This window comes from Ascaphus truei, chromosome 1, assembly GCF_040206685.1.
Source record: "Ascaphus truei isolate aAscTru1 chromosome 1, aAscTru1.hap1, whole genome shotgun sequence".
NCBI classification, from domain to species: domain Eukaryota; kingdom Metazoa; phylum Chordata; class Amphibia; order Anura; family Ascaphidae; genus Ascaphus; species Ascaphus truei.
Genome location: NC_134483.1, coordinates 430,372,265 through 430,397,837, shown reverse-complemented (window position 1 = coordinate 430,397,837; position 25,573 = coordinate 430,372,265). Strand labels below are relative to the sequence as shown.

General features: G+C 38.0%; 1 protein-coding gene across 3 annotated transcripts in view; it reads left to right on the top strand.

Moving 5' to 3' along the window:
- Positions 1-20,635, top strand: part of PCDH10 (protocadherin 10) — a 172,254-nt gene extending 151,619 nt beyond the window's left edge. The window contains exon 4 of one of the 3 annotated variants that reach the window (XM_075615313.1): positions 18,545-20,635. In XM_075615313.1, the coding sequence (XP_075471428.1) occupies positions 18,545-18,564 (20 nt within the window). In that variant the 3' untranslated portion in view covers positions 18,565-20,635. The remainder of the gene's footprint in view (positions 1-18,544) is intronic. The other 2 variants (XM_075615303.1, XM_075615294.1) reach the window with 2 other exon arrangements.
- The last annotated feature ends 4,938 nt before the right edge of the window (positions 20,636-25,573 follow it).

Below are 25,573 nucleotides of genomic sequence, written 5' to 3'. Positions count from 1 at the left end.
TAGGCTGCCCAGGTTAGTGAATGAAAGCCTGAAAGCCTTAAGAGAGCTTGCAGCCAATCAGGAGCGGAGATTCCAAGCGCAAAACCAACAGCGGCAAATTCAAAGATGCTCTGGACTGAATAGATGCGAGCCGGCTTCAAAGATTTTGAGAACGTAGCAGTTGCGTCTGGAATTGCATGCCGATAACAGTTCCAGGACTTTTGTGAGTAACTACCGGTCATTGGAAAGTGCTCTAAAAAGGTAATCTTGATTAATTTCGTTCCAGAAACGGATTTATTTGTTAGCCTAGTTCCCAGAAAGTGTGTTAACCTTGTAAATTGTGTTACATTGTGTGTCGGTCTTTTTGTGAAACAAATTACCATTTATTTTACCATCTTGTTCTGCTCAATCAATGATCCCGGTAATAAAAAGGTATTAAGAAACCTTGTCTCCCGTGACACAATCAGATAGCAGTGACGTGTGGAAATTTATGACGATTTGGGACATTGTCCTGCCAATATCTCCCACTTGTGCAACTCACCGCTAGGGTTCCCTGCTTCAGCACTGCCAAGAAAGGTAAATGGGCAAAGGGATGAAAAGGTCCCTATAACTGAGGGGTCCCTAGTTTAAGGGGGGGTACCCAGTTACTGACCAGGTCACCCAGAACCTATATAGGGGTTCATGGGTTCTCTAACCATAGATAAGGTTGTGAGGGGATTTTTAAAGTCCAGTCCAAGTCTATTTGATAGTGGGTGGGGAATATAGGTTTATAGAAAATAAAGTGCAGCTTTTTATTCTATTCCCCATTCCCAGAGACTTAGGACATGTACTGCACCGACACACTTTATTCGAGCAAATACCCAGTATGTACCTGGCAGATACCTGGAATGCGCCGTTCCTCACCTCTGACAAGCCCCGTTGCGTTTGCCTTCCCAGCCTGGGTTCATGCCTGGCTGATGGGCGGCTGATCTGTTAAATGATAATGATTAGGATTTAATAGGCTGCAATGCTTCGCGTGTCTACCAGATGGCATAAATTCATGAATTGTAATGCAGTATATATATATATACTGTGCAGTATTGCAGCCAGCGGGAATAAAATGCTTCAATCCCTGCCTGGAAAATACCTCAATGCACTCGGGCAGAAAACAGTCACAAACCTCAATACACCCGGGTATACCCAAATTCGTGGGACTAGCCGAGCTCGAATAAAGTGTGTCGCCAGTGTAACAGTATATTTTATCAATAGTTGTTTAATATGGTATGTACTGTTGTGCACGGTAATAAGCTGGGACTTTCAGAACCAATGTTTCAACAGGCTGAGATGAAAGCCACCAGAGGATGCCTGAGGTGTGAAGACATTTTGGGAAGGAGGGAAGGATTCCCACGTTCTGGAATGAATGGAAGTCCTCCGGACTACCATTTGCCCCTCCAGACTTGGAGGAGCCTGACCCAGCAGGTGGCATCTGAATAGCAAGGGATTAGGTTGCAAGCGTGTACATATCCCTTGGCAGATTCAGAATCTCCTCAGCCAATCAACCAGGAGATTTGCAAGCGCCAAAACAATGGTGGGGTTTTTGAATGTGGAAAAAGATGCCTCTGAGCGAATATCAGAGCACCGGCTTCAGAAAAACCAACCCAGAATATTTTTATAAGTCCTGCTTTTTGCGACCAAGTTCTGAGAATTGAACGTAGCGATCGCGGCTGGGATTTCAAGCCAATTTTAGTTCCAGGACATTTGGAGCTAAGTAGCGGTCAAGCAAAATCAAGTCCTCCGGAGAGAAGGGAGTGGTGGCGTCTGGAATTACTTGCCGATTTGAGTTCCAGGACATTTCTTGCTATGTCCCGGTCAATTAAACATTCTTGTTTTAAGTGCCATTTAGCTAGGAAAGTCTAGTTTTTTACCCCAGTTCCCAAGTAAGTGTGTCTCCTCTTATGTAGTTAGTGTATCATTGTGTGTATGCCTTTTCCTAGGAATAAATTTACAATTTTTTTAATTTACCAATTTTGCTCAATGTATGATCCTGGTAAAAAGGTGTAAATGCCTGGTCTACCGTGACACATGACCCTTACTTATGAGAAAAAATACCCAGATAGAATTTCACTAAATAATTAGTCATATTGAATGTAACATTGTATATATTTTTTCTTTTGTTGTATACTTTAGGGCACTATCCCAGTAGCACTCCAATTGACACAAATACATACAGTATATTGCAGTGGGTTTGGGTTTTGAGTTTGCTGGGAATGTGATTGTTGGATAGGAATAGAGTTTAAAAAATTGGAAAGGGCAGAGGATCTTGTGTTGGGAAGGTGTATTACCACTAGTTTTGGGGTTGGCGAGGGATAGGCAGAGGCTGGATATTCTGGTGGTCCATGTAGGTGAAATGATTTAGAAAATACCCCATTTAGTTAGGGAAATGATGAGTGATTTAAAACATTTGATGTGTCAGTTTGCAGGTTTGGTGTTGGTTTGGTCAGAGGATGTAATTGAAGAAGGGTGAGGAATCTGATGAGTAATGAAAGATATAGGAGGAAGTTGAATAAATCCATGGAACAGTTTTTGGTATGTTTTTTTTGAGTTAAGGACAGGGTTTAGAAGGGGATATGATTGGGCTATTTAGACAAGATGGGGTGCACCTTTCAGAGGTGGGAATTTATATTTTTAGTTTGGATTTGGCAGGATGTTTGGAAACAGTGTGAGATTGTTGTGGGTAAGTCAAGCTCAATTTAAGGTTTTAAATAGCTTTGAATTTGGCAGTATGGGTAGGAGGTCTAGGAGTTAATTATCACCTTCAAGCAGGCTCAAGGTATGTGGGACCCATGGGTGGTCCCATGTGATATCATAGTGGCAGGCCTTGCCATGGGCAGCAGGCATGCATGACCCTGGGTGTTGGTGAACATCTGGCCACAAGGATGGCCAATGTGACTTTGTTTATTTCATGATCGGAAGGACCATGTACTTAATGAGGAGCTGGATGCTGAGAAGATGGGGGACCTCCTGTATTTGTGGTCATTAATCAAAGTGGTGGCCATTGAAATCTCAATGTTGGTGTCATGATAATTTTATTTTGGGAAAGGGTATATGGAGGCTCCACTGGTCATGCATTCACCTTTCCTAAGAAACTCCACATTTGTATAGTGACTTCCTGACCACGTGATTGATACTCAAGCATTTACGTGATCACAAATTACTGGAAGGATTGTGTCACTTGGGTATCCTGCAATTAACCATTGAAATATGTTGTTTAAGGTATACCAGTTAATTATTTAAGAGGTAAAAATGTGGTGATTCATGCCTTTTTCAAAATTTCATGCAATTTTAAGCATAAGATTTTATTTACATTTTGCATTGCTCCTCTAGTAACTTAACATTGTGACAAATACCACTTCCTATCAAACTTGGATTATGTTTTGAGATGGACTGTCTCTCTGCTTTTACAGATCAATTGATGTTTCTTTCTCCTGCTTAATATTCTAGAAAGATGGTGTCATGCATAGTTATGATCACATTACATTGCATTACATAACATAAGAAGCCACACAAACAAACTATAAAATAATACAATTGTAAAGAAACAAAAAAATGCTTATTTTTACATTAGAGTGAGTGTGTTTGTTTAAAGAAATCAATTACATTGCCAAGTTATTTTTTTGTTGTTGAGATAAGTAGGAATGGTCTTTATTAGTTTTAACAGAGTAGGTTCAAGAAGAACCAGAAAAGGTCTTATATCAAGAATTCGCTGTGGAAAGAAGGAGGTGGATAATTACTCCATGAGATGCAAAATATGTCTACAAAGTGTTTATTGACCAGAGGCTAAACATCAGCTGAAATAAATAATTCATATATGTCCACGTAGGATTAAAAATTGAAAAAACAATAAAATTTAAATAAACATCATTAATAAAAAATGTGAAAACATAGGGGCCTATGCAGTAAAGGTTCAAAAAAAATATCGCCAGCTCATTTATATCGCCGTTTTTTGGAGGGTTGCTATCACAGCATTCAGAAAGCCTTCAATACCTGTCATAGCAAAATTCCCAAAATGAGCAAGTTGCTGCCAGCGATAGGATCGACCCTCTGAAAAGGCCTAACCAGCAATTCATTTCTGCTGCAGAGAGAGCCGCCTACTGTATGCCAGTGAAAATCTCGCCCGAAAATTGTTTTTTAATATACATTTTATTACAAGTGCAGATGTTCAGGGGGTCTCCTGGCAGAACCGCGTTGGTTTGAGGTCCGGGGAACCCCTTCTTCTGGAGTTACAGGTCCCTTTATGGGGTGCCGATATCTCCTATGCATGGAGATATCCCAATCACGTGACGTGGGACATTTTCATGCATAGGAGATACCGACACCCCATAAAGGGGCCTGTATCTCGGGAAATAGGGGGTCCCCGGACATAAAACAAACATGGTTCTACTCCGGACCCCCTGCACATCTACACTAGGAATAAAAAGTATATTAAAAAATATTTACTAAGCATCAATACACCCTCACCCCTGTGCCCCCCATAATGTAAAACCATTATTTATTTTTTAACATACAGGATTCATACCCCAGATCGACGGGGGTCCCCGGTGGGCCCGACGGGTGTCTGCAGGCCCCACAGTGCACCACAGGGGAGCGCCCAAAAGTGTCTGGGAGTCTCCGGGTGACCCTACTATGCGCCATGGGCCTCCAGATGGTCCGCGCGGGTCACCGTGGACCACAATGGTTGTAGTACACCATGTGACAGAGTCATTTTAGGTCAAGTATGTGACGTCATCCAAAGGGAGTCACATGGTGTACTATAACCAATCAGATTGGGGAATTGGTTCCCACGATCTGATTGGCTGAAATACCATGGGACACCGGCCATCTTGGATTTAGTGACGTCATCATAAAGGGAAATGAAGCACAGCCATTCTGATTGGCGTGCATCATTCCCTTTAAACGACGTCATAAAAAAAAATCAAGTCGACACATAGTTTGAACAGCCAATCAGATGGCTGTTAAACCAGTTCCAGCCCAAATGTGACGTCACAAGCCATATTTAAGGCCGTGACGCCTCATTTGAGCCGAAGAAGACAACGAGACAACATCGGTTTGGATCTACCATGGGGCTTTTTGGATTACAATAAGAAGATAGAAGATTAAAAAGATCAAGAAATAATGACAGATGAAAATAGAAGAAGCTGATTAAAGATAGAAGAAAGAAGAATTGGGTAGCCTGATCCGGATCTTCATGGCGTATGGCATCGGATGTTTGAGGCCTTCGAGGTACGTGAGCTTCCTGTTTCCCCGGGAGTCGGAGGCCATCACTTCTAATGGTAAGTAATATATTGCATGTTTGTAAAAAAAAAATTTTTTTACAGGTTTTAAAATTGGATGTGTATTTTTATTTTTTATTTTTTGCACATTGACTGATAATGTACTAATCTGTACCACATTAAGGGTACAGATCCATACATTATTAGGACAATAATTTTTGGGCATTTCTTGCTTTGTATTCATGTTGATTTTTGCGATGTCCGTTTATTATGTGGATGGCATTGTTTGGTATTTTACTGCTTTATTTAAATAAAATGTTAGCGATTGATTTTTTATTTTAATTAATGATGTCTTGTGTTGGCTAATGCATTTCATGGTTGTGTTTTAGATATTTTTTAATAATTCATTTTTTGTACGTTAATGTTTCAATTAATTCATTGCTTTTGTATTAATTAATTGTTTTGATTGGTTACTGTTACAATTAATTCTGAGCTGTTTTAATAATTAATTGGTTTGATTGGTTACTGTTTGAAATAATTCCTTGTTGTTTTATTAATTGCATTGATTTGTTAATGGTTTAATTAATTCATGGTTGATCTGGTTATTGCTTGTATTAATTGGATTAGCTTGCTAGTGTTTTTATTTAGTGAATTGTGTTTTTTTTGGAAATTTGTAATGTTTTATTATTGTGTGTTTTGACCATTCATTTATTTTGATTAGGGTGCCCATTGAGTGCTATAGTGGCTTATCATGCCCATATTAATATATGGGTATGATGTACCCCTATACTACTCAATGGGTACAGTGTGGGTATAGTGGGTCCCGGGGAGGGTGGTTAGGCCTCCTGTGTGTGTAGCACGGCAAGATGGGTTAACCCTTTAATGACTATAGCGGTTATTAACCGCTAAGGTGATTAAGAGGTTATGGGCCATTTGATTGTATTTATTATGTATGTATGCTTTCTGGCAACAGAGGACAGGGACCTGCAGTATCGTGATGAGGACATCCATCATATTGTTGTGGTAAGTAGAACTGTATTGATTTACTTTATTTGTGCTAGTTAATGTGTTTAATAATGGGCGATCGGCGTAGTGACGTCATCTGGGAGGAGACTGGGAGTAGTGTACCGTTGGTAATTGTATCCCCCACGAGGTTGCTACAAGCTAACTACATGCAGTTTGGCATTTGTGTGCCGTTTGAGCTTCTTATGCTGGTTGGCAATTGTGTGCTGTTTGAGATCCTTATTTTGGCACCGCCGTGTGCATTCACTGCATGCACTGTCTAAATATCATTGCTGACTACTCTGCATCATATTCTGCTATGTTCATTACTTTTTGCTGCAATATACATTTAGAGGTTTTTATATGGCCAGCACTACCTGATATGGTTACTTTTGCATAGACATTGGTGCATTGCTATTTAAGCATTAGCACCATTATACTGTAATTTGCAAATTACTACTTACAGTATATAGTGCAACCATAGGCTATACCTCCCTGTGGATATATTACATCTTACCTCAGGTTGTTGACAGCATTTAGACACATTGCAGCTTTGCTGACAGTGGGATGTCAGTTTATCATACCAGCATTTACATTGGCAACTATCTCCACAGCACACGAGCACATTACTCTACACGCCTTTGTTATCTTCAACAGTAGTTATACATTGACACACTACTATTTAACGTGTAGAGTTGTTGTCCTGCACAGGCTCAATCCATATACCACCAACCTATGATTGTGCTTGAACCTCGGTGCATACATTATAGTGGTAAGGAGTTACTACCTTACTCTGTCTTGTGATATATGAGGGTACTACTTATTTGTTATTCCATCTGGGTTTGTTATAACCTTCACATCTGATATCATCATTGTAGGTTAATTTAGCAGGTTGGTTCCACGTCAGGCAATCATAGGTTGGTTTGATCGGTATGCTGTGCCAGTGACTGCATGTCATACCTGTATTAGTATTAGATCTCTTAGCAATACAAACAGAGGCACCCATGAGGTACAGTTGCCCTATCATGGATAGGAGTCTTTAGGCGGTAACATTGCATACTTACCTTTCCTATTTGGCGGTTAGTATACACTTGGCAATACACCTCTAGCACAACCCTATCACCCCTTCCTCACTCCCACCCCATTTTTATTACACCTATTACACATTATGACTTTCATGCATGTAGAGTTTATTTTAATATGATACCCAATAAATGTTACGTTTTAATAGTCCCGGAGTGCATCTATTAATGAGCTTCTAGCTAGAGAGATAGTGTAAATACACTTTTCTCTCTATTTTTTGAGCAAATAATCTATTATCCATATCTGGATAAAAGTTATTTTGCCCATTACTGTACTGTATGTGTTTGGTGGGGGCGGGGGGGATTTATTGAAATGTTGGTCATTTTTTATTTGTTGACATACAGGTATGGTACCTTAGGGCTGCGGGGACCTATGGAGACCACCTGAAGACCCCCGTATGCCCACGGGTACTACCTGTGGACCCACGGGGGACGCCTGCGGGAAAAACCAGGGGCCCCACAGCTGTGGGCCCACAAGGATCACCCGAGGGCCCCCAAACCCCTATGGGAACCACCCGAGGGCCTCAGACACCTGTGGGGATGACCCGGGGATTCCCAGACAACCACGGGCTCACCCGTGGACCCCATTGTGACCCATGGTGACCCACGGGGACCACCTGGAGGCCCATGGCACCTAGCGGGGACCACCCGGAGGCACCCAGACACCTGTGGGCACCCCCCTCTGGTGCCCTGTGGGGCCTGCAGACACCTTTCAAGCCCACCGGGACACCCGTTGGTCTGGCTGATGTATGAATACTGTATATTAAAAAATAAATGATGGTTTCATATTATGGGGGGCACGGGGTGGGTGGTGTATTGGTGTTTATTAAATTTTGCTATGTTTATTGTGACCTAGGAGGTGGGTATTGGGGCTGTTGTGCGTGTATTGTTTTTATCGTCATTAGTGGGGATGAGTGAAGGGGTATTAGCCCCAAGGATGGGTGTTTAGGCCTTGTGGGTGGGTAGCGGGAGGGATAACACCTTCATCACTGTAGCGGTATTAACCGCTACGGTAATGAAGGGTTAAGTCCACCCACAACCCCCTCCCCCCACCTCGCAAGGCCTAAACACCCACCAAGGGCCAAATACCCAGTTCACCCACCCCGCTACCCTGGTTAATCCCTTCATTGCCTTAGCGGTTAGCCGCTTCTCCACACCTTCCCGCCAACTCTTTCTGGCATTTGGATTTGGGGAGAAAATCGTCATTCTAGGGCTGCGATAGGTGGCGATAACCTACTCGTGGCTACTAGAATTGTGCGTGTTTATGAACATTCCATAAAGCGTCGATAAGTGGCTTATCGTCACTTAGTCGGCGATTTGATTTTGTTCCAAAGTTTTTTTGGCAATTCAGATATTTATCGCTGTGTGAGAGGGGTTAACCAGGCCAATAATAAAGGCATTATACCCGGCTGGTTAACCCTAAACACTAGAAAGGGGACCCCCGTAACTGCTTGAAGTGTAGTTGTAATGCTGGTGCTCCCTGGGTAAGTAACTTATACTGTACACAAAAAGAGAAAGATAACCCAGTTTGGGCACTCAGTCAAAACCTGGTAGTATTATGGTAATGTTAAAAACATATAGACTTTATTGTTATCCTTTAAAATAATGGTGATTAAAACTAATATTAAACACAAAATTGTATCCTGTAATAGAGACTTTTAATGCTAAAGTCCAGGATACCTCATGGTGGTGAAGGGGTTCATGCGTCCCTTCACTTGCAATGTCTGGGTAGTTTACCTCAGATATACAATGTGGTACTAAATTGTCCACTGCTTACTTGATGTGAACCAAACTACCTCAAATGGTACTCATTTAACAGTAAGGTCAGTGTTAAGTGTTGTAGATGCTGCTAGCACCTTAACAGAAAACATACATAGGGTTAAACACAGTATGTGAAGATAACCTGCATACATAAATGTAGGACACAGAGGGTCATGTGGAATACACTGTGTTAATGTGCAACACTGCTGCAACACTGCTGTGATATGTGGAAGGACCTGGTATATACCAAATGTAATGGTCACTCATAACATGTGCTGTGTGTATAAGCATGTACCCATACTGTAACAGGCTGGTGCACTGGTGTGATAGTGAGTGATTCAGTTGAACTCAAATAGCACTGAAGAAGTGTAATGCTCACCACCAAATGCCCTATAGTAACCTGTACAAATGATCCTACTGCCTGTTGGATTCTACTGCTATGGTAGCCGCAGTAAGTAAAAGCTCCACAGATCCAAGCACAGTGGGATGAATCCAGGCTGGTATGCTACTGACCGGTAAACTGTTGAGTGTACCTAATGAGGAAAAAAGTCCCTAAGTGCGCCCTTCACCTTCAGAACATATGATGGAGGTAATGGTATGTATAGTCAGAGCTGAGTCCCTAAATGCACCCTTAAACCTTTCGCTAAAAGTTCTTAGACAAAGAGAGGAGTTACACGATCAGGAGCCACCTTCGTGGTGTGGGTAAGCTCAGAGCTGTCAGCCGAGAACTCCTGCACGTGCACCCGCTGCCTGACGCGCGTTTCGCTTAAAAACGCTTTTTCAAAGGTTTGTATGTGGGGAGGGGGACTGTGTGGCTGCTGGCAGGTATATATAGCCCTTGTGATAATGATTAGTTAGTTGACCTATGACCTGAGCCCTCTGCAGCACAGAGTAATGTGCATGGTGTAACCAGCAGAGGGGGCTCTTATAAAAACTCATCTCATTGTCATGTACACTATAGAGAAATTAAAATAACTTGTTATGAATCTGCTGCTTCCCTATATATAGACATTATACCTTTGTCAAGGGTGTGATATAGCAGATCAAACAAGGTTACAGAAGGTTATCTTTAGGTATGTTTGAACCGTAATCGTGGACAGGTCAACATTGAAAAAATACAGGGAACAATCCCCAATGAATGAGGGGTAAGTATAATGTTGCTAATGCACACCTATTGTGCCTAGGTGTGTGGTGGACTCCAGAAACCCACCTAATGATAGTGTAGTAATAGGAAATGTAATGGTGGCAGGAAACTTGGTCTATCTTATCAGGAAATGAGTGCTGGCGCTTCTAGAACACATTCACCAGATGACAGACCAGGTGTCAGAATGTTGGAATTGCCACTCTCAGATGTACGCTGAGAGTGGCAAAATTTACAATTTAAAACCATAATAACAAAAGAGAACTTTGTTACATAATTCTTGCAGGTAGGCAAGGTAGAACCCTTCATTTAGGCCGCCGGGTGACTGGGTTTTTAATGTGTATATCCATCTTGCTTCTTTCTTAAGCAATACATAGTCCCAATCACCCTTTCTGATGCCCATTGAGTGTTGGTCCATACCCATAAATTTTATGGATTCGATGTTGCCGTCATGGACTAGGTTTACATGTCGGGCAACGGGTATATCAGTATTATTTCGAATGCTCCCAATGTGTTCAAGTATCCTCTGTTTAAATGGTCTTCTCGTCTTGCCGACATATTTTTTGCCACACACACAGGTGCCTAGGTATATAACTCCTGCTGTAAGGCAGTTAATAAACTTGCGCACCTCATACTCCTTCGAATCATCACTATTGGTAAATGCTTTCCCTGTTTTAACAAATTTGCAAGCTTTGCACCTCTAACACGTGAAAGTGCCTAATGGTTTTGTTGTTAACCATTGTGTAGCTGATGGCTCCTTTTAGTGACTGTGCACCAGGGTGTCTCGCAGACACTTTGCTCTCCTACTAACCATTGATGGAAATTCCTGGAGGGCTGATGTGATGTCCGTGTCTGCTTTGAGGATATGCCAGTGGCGTTTAAAGATTTCCCGCGTTTGTTTCTGCTGGCAGTTGAAGCTACCAATGAAGCGTATAACTATGTTACCGGGACTCGGTATCGTGTTGGTAAGTAAGTCCACTCTGGGTGTATACTTTGCCCGTTTATACGCTGTTTTTATGGTTTTTCTGCTATACCCTCTGTCACTAAATCTTTTTGATAAGATCTGGGCTTGGTGTTCAAATTCCTCAATATTACTGCAGTTTCTTTTGATGCGGAGGAATTGTCCCACCGGTATGCCCCTAATTAGTGACCCTGGATGGTGCTAGTTGCCTGAAGCAGGCTGTTGGTCACTGTTCGCTTCCTGAAAATGGTGGTCTCCAAGAACCCCCTGGACCCTTTGAAATTCTGAGATCCAGGAAGCAGATGATTTGGATACTATACTCAACGGTCAGTCTGAGATTGTTGGTGTTTGTATTAAGGATATTGATTAATGTTGTTAGCTGTGCTACATGCCCTGCCACAAGAGGAGTATGTTATCTATAAATCTTGTCCACAAGATTATGTGGCTTGTGTACTCCTCTAGGGCTTCGGCAAACACTACTTGTGATTCCCGCCAGCCTAAATATAGGTTGGCATACGAGGGGCACACTTAGTTCCCATCGCCGTCCCTCGTATCTGATGGTAGTACTTATTATGGAATAGAAAATAATCCTGGTTAGCACAAACCCTAACAATTCCAAGATGAAGTTCTTATGTTTGAGGTGCCAGTTGTCTCTAGTGGACAGGTAGTGGTCCACAGACTCAAGGCCTCGATCATGTCGGATACTAGTATATAGTCCCTCTACATCTAAACTCACTAAAAGTGTATCATCTGAGATGGTGATGCCCTCTAATCTATTTAACACATCTTTTGTGTCCTTTAGATATGAGGGCACCGATACAACGAAAAGTCGTAAGATGTAGTCAACGTAGGAGCTAGCACATTCCGTGAGACTCCCCACCCCTGACACTATAGGTCTGCCAGGTGGTGGTAGTTTGTCCTTGCGGAATTTTGGGTAGACAATAAAAGGTTGCTACCCTAGGTGTTTTATTGAACATATAGTCCAACTCTGATTGTGAGATCACCTTATCCCTTAGTCCTTTGTTGAGAATTCCTAAGAGTTCTTTATTATAGGGAATGGTGGGATCACCCACCAAGACCTCATAACACGTAGTGTCGTATAGGAGGCGCAAGTTCTCATTTTTATAGTCATCCCTGTTCATGATGACCAGGTTGCCCCCTTTATCTGATGGTTTTATGATTATGTTCGTATTTTTCTCAAGTTCTTTTAATGCTTTCTTTTCTTTGCTGTTCAGATTATGCGCGTATTTGGTATTGCGTAATCTCTCTAGATCTTTCGTGACTAAATCCACAAAGACATCTATATGATTATTGTTCTCACTATATGGGAGAAATTTTGATTTAGGTCTGAGGTCAGAGTAAGGAACTTCCCCTTGTTCTTTGTTGGCATCTTCCAATAAGGCATTTAAAATATTGAACAGACGACAGAGAAGCCCAATGCTACATCCATCATGACAGAAATACACAGTAAAATACTTATATATTCTCTTGGAAAAGGGTCATTAAGTTTAACCCTTTGGCCAAAGTGTTGTAAGCTTGCGAGCCACGACAATATTGAGATTGGTTTTATCCAGTGGATTTATTCCTTCAGCCAGATCTTTATTCTCTCTTCTTTTGAAGAACTTGTGAAGCTTAGCTTCTGAGCGAAAAGGCTGCCATCTTTGACGTATTCAAAGGTATTCAAAGGTGTTCAGATTGGCTGTCCTTTATTCAACACACTAAGATGATCCGGGTTGAGCACAAGGGAGGTGAGGTTTATTATCCTAGCTTTATTATTTAGCCTTGTTTGATCTATAATGTCTATATATAGGGAAGCAGTAGATTCATAACAAGTTATTTTCATTTCTCTATAGTGTACATGACAATGAGATGAGTTTTTATAAGAGCCCCCTCTGCTGGTTACACCATGCACATTACTCTGTGCTGCAGAGGGCTCAGGTCATAGGTCAACTAACGAATCATTATCACAAGGGCTATATATACCTGCCAGCAGCCACACAGTCCACGTACAAGCCTTTGAAAAAGCGTTTTTATGCGAAATGTGCGTCAGGCAGCGGGTGCACGTGACAGCTCTGAACTTAGCCACACCACGAAGGTGGCTCCTGATCGTGTAACTCTTCTCTTTGTCTAAGAACTTTTAGCGAAAGGTTTAAGGGTGCATTTAGGGACTCAGCTCTGACTATACATACCATTACCTCCATCATATGTTCTGAAGGCGAAGGGCGCACTTAGGGACTTTTTTCCTAATTAGGTACACTCAACAGTTTACCGGTCAGTAGCATACCAGCCTGGATTCATCCCACTGTGCTTGGATCTGTGGAGCTTTTACTTACTGCGGCTACCATAGCAGTAGAATCCAACAGGCAGTAGGATCATTTGTACAGGTTACTATAGGGCATTTGGTGGTGAGCATTACACTTCTTCAGTGCTATTTGAGTTCAACTGAATCACTCACTATCACACCAGTGCACCAGCCTGTTACAGTATGGGTACATGCTTATACACACAGCACATGTTATGAGTGACCATTACATTTGGTATATACCAGGTCCTTCCACATATCACAGCAGTGTTGCAGCAGTGTTGCACATTAACACAGTGTATTCCACATGACCCTCTGTGTCCTACATTTATGTATGCAGGTTATCTTCACATACTGTGTTTAACCCTATGTATGTTTTCTGTTAAGGTGCTAGCAGCATCTACAACACTTAACACTGACCTTACTGTTAAATGAGTACCATTTGAGGTAGTTTGGTTCACATCAAGTAAGCAGTGGACAATTTAGTACCACATTGCATATCTGAGGTAAACTACCCAGACATTGCAAGTGAAGGGACGCATGAACCCCTTCACCACTGTGAGGTATCCTGGACTTTAGCATTAAAAGTCTCTATTACAAGATACGATTTTGTGTTTTATATTTGTTTTAATCACTATTATTTTAAAGGATAACAATAAAGTCTATATGTTTTTAACATTACCATAATACTACCAGGTTTTGACTTAGTGCCCAAACTGGGTTATCTTTCCCTTTTGGTGTACTGGTTAACCCTAAACCCTGTTGGGAGTGAAGAGGTTAAAATGTATTATCCCCATAATCCCTTGTTTTCCCCTACACCACCACTATTAACCCTTCCCTGTTGGGACAGATGGGGTTAAAGTGTAGTGTCACCCCAATATCATATTTTCACCTCCACCATCTTTATTGTCCTCATTTTGCAGCTCAGTCCATAGCTGCAGTAATAGCAATGTATGCAAATTGCGCCAATTGTATTTCAGACACAAGGAGCAAGCTAGTACTCTAATTTTTGGAGTGCAGCAAGGTAAGGATGTACTAAGTCCATACATATTGTTTGGTGTCCCCCACACATACAGAAAGTATATATATAAATAAACTGTATTTTAGTTTTAAAAGGTACTGGTTGGAAGCTTTTCCTGTCAGCCCAGCAATGAATGTATTAACATGCATATATGTTAAGAGTAAATGAGCTGAGGGTCTTTCATCTCCGCACTTCAAAGGGCCCCCTGCGAAGTGAATGCCGCATTGTCAAGAGAAGTGCCGGAGTTGAAAAGCTTCAGAGAGCCAAGTTGTTAGAGTGGCCAGGATATCCCTGAGTACCAGATCCTGGAACACAGTATGGGGCAGTCACACTTGGTAGCCAAATCCCAGACTTACTGTCGCCAGGTAAGAAGTGGAACCCAGTATGCTAAGCAGCTTAGATGTCAAGTTGACACATGCGCTGTGCAAACCAGGAAGCCACTTCTGCCCATGCTATGAACTACTGGTAGGTCTGGGATAGGGGGAAAAAGTGTTCCCACGGAAGGGATTGGGTGTGTATGTTAGGTATAGGACCCTTAACCCTATAAAGTTGCCTGCAGCCAAGTCCCGGTTAGATTCACCTGATTTTAACAACGATTCAACCAAGTTCCAGCGTCAGCGGTTCCGGAGTGTGAGGGGTTAATAATATCGTAACCAAGGATCATCCCCCTCTTCTGGAATTCGTTAGAGCTAGGGGTTCCTGAATGAACCCTGCAAGGACTGAACAAACTTTTTCCTGTTGGCTGAGATATATGGCTGGCAAGTTGCGCCCTAGACAGGAACTGCTACACGGATTCTTTTGCACACCCACTTGCATGAGTGCAGGGGTGCACAGAGATTTTGTTTCATTCCAAGGACATTTGTTTTCGTTTCCCCATCCCAGTACGTGTTTTATTGAGTTTATATTGGGAAGATTTGTGTGATTTCAAGATTTTACTCATCTTGTGTGCTCAGTCAAGAATCCCGGTATTAATGTGTACATAAGACCAGGTCTACCGTGACAATCGCCCACTTATCAACTCTTACTGAATCGGAGTTGGCATTTTGGGCGATAATTGGTCGATAAGTGACTTATGAACGCTTACTGCAGGAGGCCCATATTGTGTGTTTGTACTAAAAATCCTCATAAGAAGCAAACACCATAATATATGTGATAAATACATACCTCATAGTCCTAATAGTATAATCACCTAGTATCTATCACCTTATTTTCCGCATAGGTGATTATACTATTAGGAATATGAGGTATATATCTTTCACATATTATGGTGTTTGGCTCTTATGAGGATTTTTAGTACACCCACACACTATATGTTCACTTATTTATCAAAATGTTATTGTTTTTCACCTTTTAGTCCTATGTGGACATATATGAATTATTTATGTCAGCTGATGGTTAGCCTCTGGTCAATAGACCATTTTTAGAGATATTTTGCATTTCAAGGAGTAATTATCCACCTCCTTCTTTCCACAGCGAGTGCTTGATATAGGACCTTTTCTGGGTTCTTCTTGAACTTACTCTGTTAAAACGATTACTATTTGTCCAATTGCACCCTGTTATATGCTATTATTGATTTTGTATTAGGCTGAGCGGTACAGTCACTACAATTGGTTATGGTCTTTATTAGAACATAGTATAAATATAACCCAAAATAATATGTAGAATACATTACATAGACACAAATGTATGTTGATGTATCACAAGATTAAAATATACACTATTCTTAACCATTAGTTGTACCTAGTTATTAGGAACAATATAATTTGTTACCCAGACTTAATAAAACACGTTATGCTGGCTTTAGTTTATATTTTGAGATGTATTATGTCAGTTGGACACATTTTCTGTTCATAAACCATTTGTGCATCACAATTACTCAATGTACCTACCCTAATTAAATGAATGTGTATTACCTAAGCTAATAGCTTCTCACTTAGGTAATCATCTATCTTAATTGTAAATTATATTTCTCCAATTTACAGCATGTGCATGATAAACTAAATTTTGTTTTTTCAGCTATACAGTAGATTTTTAAAAATTGCTTAGTATTATCTTCAGCACATGGAAATTTGGTAGATATTCAATCTATTTGTAAATACTGTATTCTCATTCTAGAATGCATTAGCATTATTTTCTGTTTTAAGGCCATATATACAATACAGTGAATATGTTGTTGCACTCAAGCAATGGATAGCGGATAGAAATATTTCCCGAGTAGTATGACATCATAAAAATGTTCTGCATTTGCTCCAATTTAAAGCACTAATATCCATTTTCCAGAAGGTAACTTGAGCCTTAGTTTTATAATTTACTAATGCACTGCCCTACTCTGCTTTAGTGCAATAAGTTCAGTTTCCAGTATTGCTGAAAATACTGGGGTATATATTGCTCGATTAATGCACTATGCTTTCTTCTTTTTCTCAAACTATTCTGAAAGGTGATTTGAACATGACGAGGGGTTTATAGATACAAGCGCTTGAGTCTTTGAGCAAATAACCTTCTTCAATAACATGAAGAAAGAATTAAATACTGACATTAAAATACCAGTAATAGGGAAACTGAACCAAATTATTTTTTTTCATAACATTTTTAATTTGGAGTACACATACTGTTTATACCTTTCAAGTAACTAGAGATTAACCATTGTTAATTGATTTCACACTAGTGAATCAACCCCACAAAATCACTATGTGTTTCAGATTTGAAATACTTTTGTTAGCTCCTGTCTAACATTAGTTGTCAACGTTTTCCAAAACTTTCTTGATTTTTCCTTCATTTCTTCCTGGTGATAGTCCTAAAATATTGACCTTTCTACTTCATGTAAGGCACTTTTTATGTCTACATTTATTTTAAGTTGTATACAATATTTGTATAGCATAACCTTATTTTAGAATATCTTCCCTGGCTCACACAGCTAAGTAATATTCATAACTGATCAACACAGAATCACCTACATATATTTGTTATCTCCATTGATGGGGGTGTTGGTAGAAAGGGATTCAATTCTGAAAGCGGAAAAGAGCAAGGAGAATGTTTTATTCGTTTGGTGTTATAAACAATGTAATCATTCATACAGTATTTGTATCCACATATATAAATTAAAGCATGTTATTGTATTACATGTTTAAGCATCTGTGCAGGTGACATGGCTTTTTGGTGAACTGATGAGACCAAAATGTAGCAGAAGCATACGGAAGCAGCAGGAGGGGCGGTAGGGGGGGGAGGGAATTAATCTAAATATCCTACAGTAGGTCCATATTAAGTCTGTTAAATAAAATAGAGTTCTGTGCATACACAGTAAATGCAAGGGAGTACCATACATAATGGAAAATCCTTGTTATAATAGAAAATGCACACTGGGTTTACCAGCTTCTACGTAATTTTGTCCGTGTGACAGTGTTGAGGATTCTTAATCATATTAAAATTATACAAATAAATCAAGCATATGCAAAATAAATTTGCTCTTAATTTGAGGCCTACGTAAACAGATGAAACTCATTTGAATACATTTGACTTAGTTATTAATGTAACATAACTATAAGAAGGAGTGTTTTATGTAGGGAATAAATGGGTCTTATATGCATTAATTATATCAAGGACTTTATTGAAAACACATTTCCATTTTTCAAAAGAGAGTAATACAGGGCAACATGTGTAATGGCCCGGCACTATGGTTTACACAACGCAGCACTGGGAAATAAATGTTGCATCAGAATCGACTTGTCATTTATATCGAATCCATCATATCATATATATAGGGGGAGATTCACTAACATGCAGTAGAGTTTGACATACTGCAATCCTGCGTTATTTTACATTGACATGGATGGCAGTTAATGCAGGATCACAATACATTTTCCTATATCAGAGGTTAGTGACTCTACCCCATAAGGTGTTAAACCTTTGTTCATACTGTATGACAGTGTATAAATGTTCAAATATGTACACTGTATTTCTTTCTTTATATGGGCATTGTATTACTAGTGTTGAATAATATAGGAAAATGATCCTAATATATAAATATGTTTTTTTTCCCCCTTCCACAGCAAGAAAAAGGATATGCTAGTCAAATCTACAGGACTTACCTGAAGCAGCATGATTTGCACAAGTTGACAAACAAAGGAATCGACTTTTCAACTTTATTATCTTGGCCATCCAGTTCGGTGTAACAGAAGGATTATTAGTCTGCTGCTGAAGACATGGCCAATATTAGGACCTTACTGCTCTCAGCAGGCCTGAGAAATGAGTTGAAATGTGAAGAACTGTAGAAACTGCAGAGACAACTGATCTTGCCTCTCTTATCAGTGTGTGCCTGTTTACAGCACTATATACCTTTCTTTCTCCAAAATGTCACTGAGCCCTTTAGATGTTTATATTCACCACAAGAAGCCAATCGTGCAGATAGAACATTTGCATTATAAATGCAATATCACTGTTTTAAACTTGACTGTTTTATATTATTTTTTTGTGTGATCAAGTGTTTCCCAAATGATTCCAACTTTACAAGAGATATTGTGATCATGTTATTTTCACCTGTGGGTCATAAAATGTTGTTTATCTGCAGACCCACAAATTATCAAAGACATTCTGTAGTTTATACACCGTGTTGCAAAGTGTTTACTGTACTATTTCAAAGCTTCTAAATAAATATAAAGTATATATATATATATTATATAATTTTCTGAAAAAGTGGTACCATTTAGTTGATTTATAAAAAGATTCATACAGTCCACACTATATACACATGGAAATAATTCAGGTCCTAAATAATTTAGTGTTAACATAATTGCTGAATAATGTTTCATAATGTTAGATTTGGACCAATTCCTGTTCGCCCTGTTAAAAAAGCTGTAAGCTACATCAATTTGTACAGAACTTTCAATACCAAAGATGCAGCTTTCCAGATTGAGCACTATGACCTATCAAGGCATATTTTGATCTTCCTTATTTTGACTTTGTGGCTTTTCATTTTACTATTACAACTAAGTTTTATATATATATAATAAAAAAAAAAATATATGTATATATATATATTTATATATATATATATATATATATATATTCACCTGTTGTTAAAAACACCACACTGGATACTCTGTACAGTTTGCAATTGTAAGATATGTATTTGAAGATTACTATTTTGAAAGATCAGCCCCAAACCATATAACTTACACGTATCTTTCTCTAGCATAGTTTTGTGGAAACTTGAAAAATATATATCTTCTAATACTGCCTAGAAATGTTTTTTGATAGAAAGATCATAAAGCATAGTGTTTTCCAATTCATTTTTTACACAACAAAATTTGAAGTTAGGATCATGTCACATTATTAAACACTTCAATATCATCTGTGTCTATGATAATATTTTTTCATGGTTTAAATTGTAATATATATGTAAAGAAAAATAATATGTTTTATTAAACAAAACAAGTGATTCATAAGGACAATCATTTAAAAGGTAATTTAACTTTACTTCCATGTCAGCAAATTTTAAATATCATATACAAAATATTAAAAATGGTGGTTCCTTTTCTTTTATTTTTCCATATTTCAATGTGTGATTTGTAATTTTTGTTTGTCAGTTTTTTCTTTTATAAATGTCACAAAAGCATGTATAACACAAGTAACTAAACAGCGTACATGTTATCTTTTTGATGACAATAGTTCCTTTAAAGTTTGATGAGCATAAATCTGCTCAGAAAATCAACTTCATTAATGCAAGGGTGAACGTGTAACAGAATTATGATTATTTTTGATGTTCATTATTTTTATTTCGAGCCAAGTACAGTACATGTCATTGATAAGGCTGTGATGCTCACTGTCAGAAATGCACATATCAATAACCACAGCTTATGCACAATATGCTCTAGATATTAAATTGTTATCAGGTCTCCAAAAATGAAATAACAACAATAATTACATAATTACCGTTAAATTGCTCTGTATTTGCCATGTGCAAATTACATGCTATTCCTAAAAAAAAAATATCATGCAATTGCAAACACTAAAAAAATGATACATTTTAATGTATGTAAAAGAAAGAAAAATAGCATTTGATATCAGAAGCCAATATGCTCAGTTAACTGTAAGTATGATTTTATATATATACTTAGTTAAGTTATGGTGAGTAAAAAGAGTGACAAAAACCCTCCACAGCAAAGCATATAACAAAAAAAAATAAAAATTTTTTTTTTTATATATATATATATATATATATATATATATATATATACATACATACATGTATGTATGTATGTATGTATGTGTATATATATATATATATATATATATATATATATATATATATATATATATATATAGTCCGTCATGGAAAAGAACGTACACCCTCTTTGAATTCCATGATTTTAAATATCAGGACATAATAAAAATTATCTGTTCCTTAGCAGGTCTAACAATTAGGTAAATACAACCTCATTGAACAACAACACATGACATATTACACTGTGTCATGATTTATTTAACAAAAATAAAGCCAAAATGGAGAAGCTACTATATGTGTGAAAAACTAAGTACACCCTTACTGCTTCCATAGGAATTAAGATGCTAAGTAACAGACAGGTGCTGCTAATCAAATGCCCTTGATTAATTGATCATCAGCAAGTTTGACCACCTCTATAAAAGCCAAAGTTTTAGCAGTGTGCTGGTCTGGAGCATTCAGGTGTGTGATAACACAATGCCAAGGAGGAAAGACATCAGCAATGATCTTAGAGAAGCAATTGTTGCTGCTCATCAATTTGGGAATGGTTATTAGGCCATTTCCAACCAATTTAAAGTCCATCATTCTACAGTGAGAAAGATTATTCAAAAGTGGAAAACATTCAAGACAGTTGCCAATCTTCCCAGGAGAGGACATCCCAGCAAATTCACCCCAAGGTCAGACCGTGCAATGTTCAGAGAAATTGCAAAATTCCCAAGAGTTACATCTCAGACTCTACAGGCCTCAGTTAGCATATTAAATGTTAAAGTTCATGACAATACAATTAGAAACAGACTGAACAAGTATGGTTTGTTTGGAAGGGTTGCCAGGAGAAAGCCACTTCTCTCTAAAAAGAAAATGGCAGCATGGTTTTGTTTTGCAAAGTTGCATCTGAACAAACCTCAAGACTTCTGGAACAATGTCCTTTGGACAGACAAGACCAAAATGGAGATGTTTGGCCATAATGCACAGCGCCACGTTTGACAAAAACCAAACACAGCATATCAGCACAAACACCTCATACCAACTGTCAAGCACTGTGGTGGTTGGGTGATGATTTGGGCTTGTTTTTGCAGCCAAAGGGCCTGGGAACCTTGCAGTCATTGAGTCGACCATGAACTCCTCTGTATACCAAAGTATTCTAGAGTCAAAGTGAGGCCATCTGTCCGACAGCTAAAGCTTGGTCGAAATTGGGTCATGCAACAGGACAATGATCCCAAGTACACCAGCAAATCTACAACAGAATGGCTGAAAAAGAAAAGAATCAAGGTTTTGCAAAGGCCCAGTCAAAGTCCAGACCTCAACCTGATTGAAATGCTGTGGCTGGACTTTAAGAGAGCTGTGCATAAACAAATGCCCACAAACCTCAATGAACTGAAGCAACGTTGTAAAGAAGAATGGGCCCAAATTCCTCCACAATGATGTGGGAGACTGAAAAAGTCATACAGTAAACGATTACTTCAAGTTATTGCTGCTAAAGGTGGTTCTACAAGCTATTGAATCATAAGGTGTACTTTTCTCCATTTTGACTTTATTTTGGTTAAATAAATCATGACACGGTGTTATATGTCATGTGTTGTTGTTCATCTGAGGTTGTATTTACCTAATTTTAAGACCTGCTAAGGAACAGATGATTGTTATTATGTCCTGATATGTAAAACCATGGAATTCAAAGAGGGTGTACTTTCTTTTTCACATTTTTCATATATATATATATATATATATATATATATATATATATATATATATATATAGTGGTATACTTAGCACACACAGATGTGCTCAAAAATGTAAAGACAGAGGCAACAGTAGAGCTAGAAACAAATCTTATGGAACTGAAGGTGGACTAATACTACAATCAATACTTTGGCATTAATTTGGGCGGGATGTTGGTGTGTTTTCGTTTGAAAGTTGTTAATGTAACATTTTTGCTTGCAGTGCAATAGTGGACAAAGTACACACAAAGATCCAGGCACATTTTAATGAATAAAATATATATTCTGAATATCTATTACTGTAGGTATTAGTTTGAGCAAATAAACTCTTGTGGCCTTTTGCCTTATAGTTCAGTCCACATCACTATTTTTTCAACATTGTTACAGAATTATTTCCTTTGCTACTATAATTAAGAACCTTTAACTACTAAACAATTGTGACAGCAATATATGTTGTATGTTGTATGGCACTCCGATGTTTTTTGTGCTTTTAGGCAGGTATAGTTTAAGTCTTTATTTGCTGGGCTATTAATGACACATCTCAAATTCTAAAGACAAAAAAATATATAAAAAATAAGATATTTTACAGTGTTAGATATGTTTCATAACTGTATAAAAAGATTTAAAGCCTATCTAAGAAAAATACAATATCAAATATCACAGAAAATATATGCAGTTTTTATCTTTAGGCCCTAGGTACAGAAGGTGCTCCTGTTTAACTAAGGACAAAATACATCTGCATTCCCAAAGTTGCAATTATACATTTTAAATAATAACTCTAAATTACAAGCCAATTTTTTTTAGAAAACAAAACATTTAAAAAAACATTCTGAGACTTAGGGGTAGCTCCTCAGAAGGTCACACATTTTTAAATATAATGTTAATGTAAATTTTACAATCCCTATCCGTAACGCATATCCCCAAATGTGTTAAGCACAACAATATCATGGTATTTTCCTTAAAAATAACAGATCCTTACATTTTAACGGACGTTATGCTTACTTATATACAAATCATATGATAATGAGCAGTATACCAAACAATGGAGATCCTCAGACTTCCGTTACTGTTAGAGCATGATAATAAGGCTACAATATTTAGCACCTTCCAAAAGTTGCCCTTACTCACATCCAGACCCTGATTATCTTAGAGTTATTTCTTGGAATAGCTGAAAAGCAATGTAATGACTAAGGAGTATAGGACTTAACTCTTTCATTACAAAAAGTTACATGTCCTTTAAAGATATATATTATGGACCATATAAATGTCTGAAACACATCATAATCCATATTTTGTTTTTTAGTGATTAAAGTGATATGTTTGTGTGAACTAATAGGATATATAATGTATTAATGACGATACACAGTTTGTTTGTACAATAATGTATATCCATACATACCTCAACATTATAAATTAATATTTATTTTTTATTAATGTACAAATAAAATAAATGAAAGATGGCTCAGTGAATAAAGACATTGACTTTGTTAACAATGACACTGAGTTTTAATCAGGGGAACCTAGTCCCGGTGTCAACTCCTTTTGACCTTCGTTAAGTCACTTTATCTCTCTGTGTCTCAGGCCCCAAAAACATTGATTCTAAACTCATCTGTGCAGGGACTGTGTCTGTAAAAATACTTATGTCTTGCGTACCTCTCACTATACTGTAATTGTGAAGCACGTTGGGTCCTACTAGGAGAAAAGCACTATATGACATCAAATTATTATTATATTTTAATTCATATTGTTTAGGTATGTACGGATATACATTTTTCCACACCGTATTTTATTCAGTCATTATTACATTACAGTATATACCATATAATTAGGTGAAAGAGTTAATAAGTGTAAAAATGATACATATCTCAATATTATAATAATATTTTCATTAGCTATTAGTAACGCACATGAAAATCTCTGCTAATAGCGCTGCCTTAATAACACGCCTTAAAGTTGAACCAATACACATGTGCTGTGTATTGGTGAACATGTCTCTGAGACATGAAAATCACTGTTAATAGCGCTACTACTTTGAAGAACAGATGTTTTTTTTTGCATCTCATTAGCTTTGAGGATATTGTTAGTAAGAAGAAAGATAACGTCTTTTCCGAATTTCGTGAACGTCATATTATTAGGTAAAAATAACAGGGGCTCTGAAGATTTACCCCTCAGTTTGTAAAGTGTAAAGGGGATGAAGTGTGACTTATAAAGAATTATTTTTAGAAGGCCAGTAAAAATAATATTTGCTCTAATTTGGTTTTCATTTTTTTAAAGTAAATTCATTTTGTGTTCTCTACAGTATGTAATTGTCTCACTTCAGTTCCCCCATAATACATGATGACATTACGTTATACATTTGAAATAAAATAAATTTGTCTAAGAGTGTTCTTAATATATTTCACTTGAAGTAATTCCAGGGTTTTTACACATCTCAGAAGTTATTGTTAAAATATAATACCAAAGAAGACAAATGAACACAGATTACAAAACAGTCTTTTGCTACATATTTTAAACATGCAATGTAAACACATACTACTGTATGTGGATAGAGGTTTTTTTCAAAGGGAAGCGTCATTGCTACCTATCCATTGAATACTTTGCTTTGCACTTGTGAAACTAATACAAATGTTATTTATAATGCTATTCCCAACCTTTGTCCCCCTGATTATGATCAATGTACATTTTCATTAGCTATTTCCTACTTTCATGCACATTATACCAATTACTAGTGAAATACGTACATTAAAAAAAAAGATACATTTTAGCCCTTTGCAATAAAAACAAATGTAGTATTACTTATATTTAGCTATTTTCTTTCCATAGTATTGTACCTCTTTTTATTATATTGTCAGTGCATTTAATAGTGCAGTCAATGTTAGCTATTTTATAATTTGCTAAATGGTTCTACTGTTCAGAAAAAGTAGAACCGTTCAGAGGTAACTGTGTTAAAGTCACTGCCTTGCCTTCTATGTTTACTGAAGAACTAATTTTAGAGGACGAGATTGCTAGAGATATTTTCTTTACAGAAGTAAATAAAAAATATTTATAAAAAAAAGTAACATTTCATATTATGAAATCCTTAAGTTTACTACTGTTAGATTGATGTACTTCCATTGCACATTTTGTTTCAACAGATGCTTTGA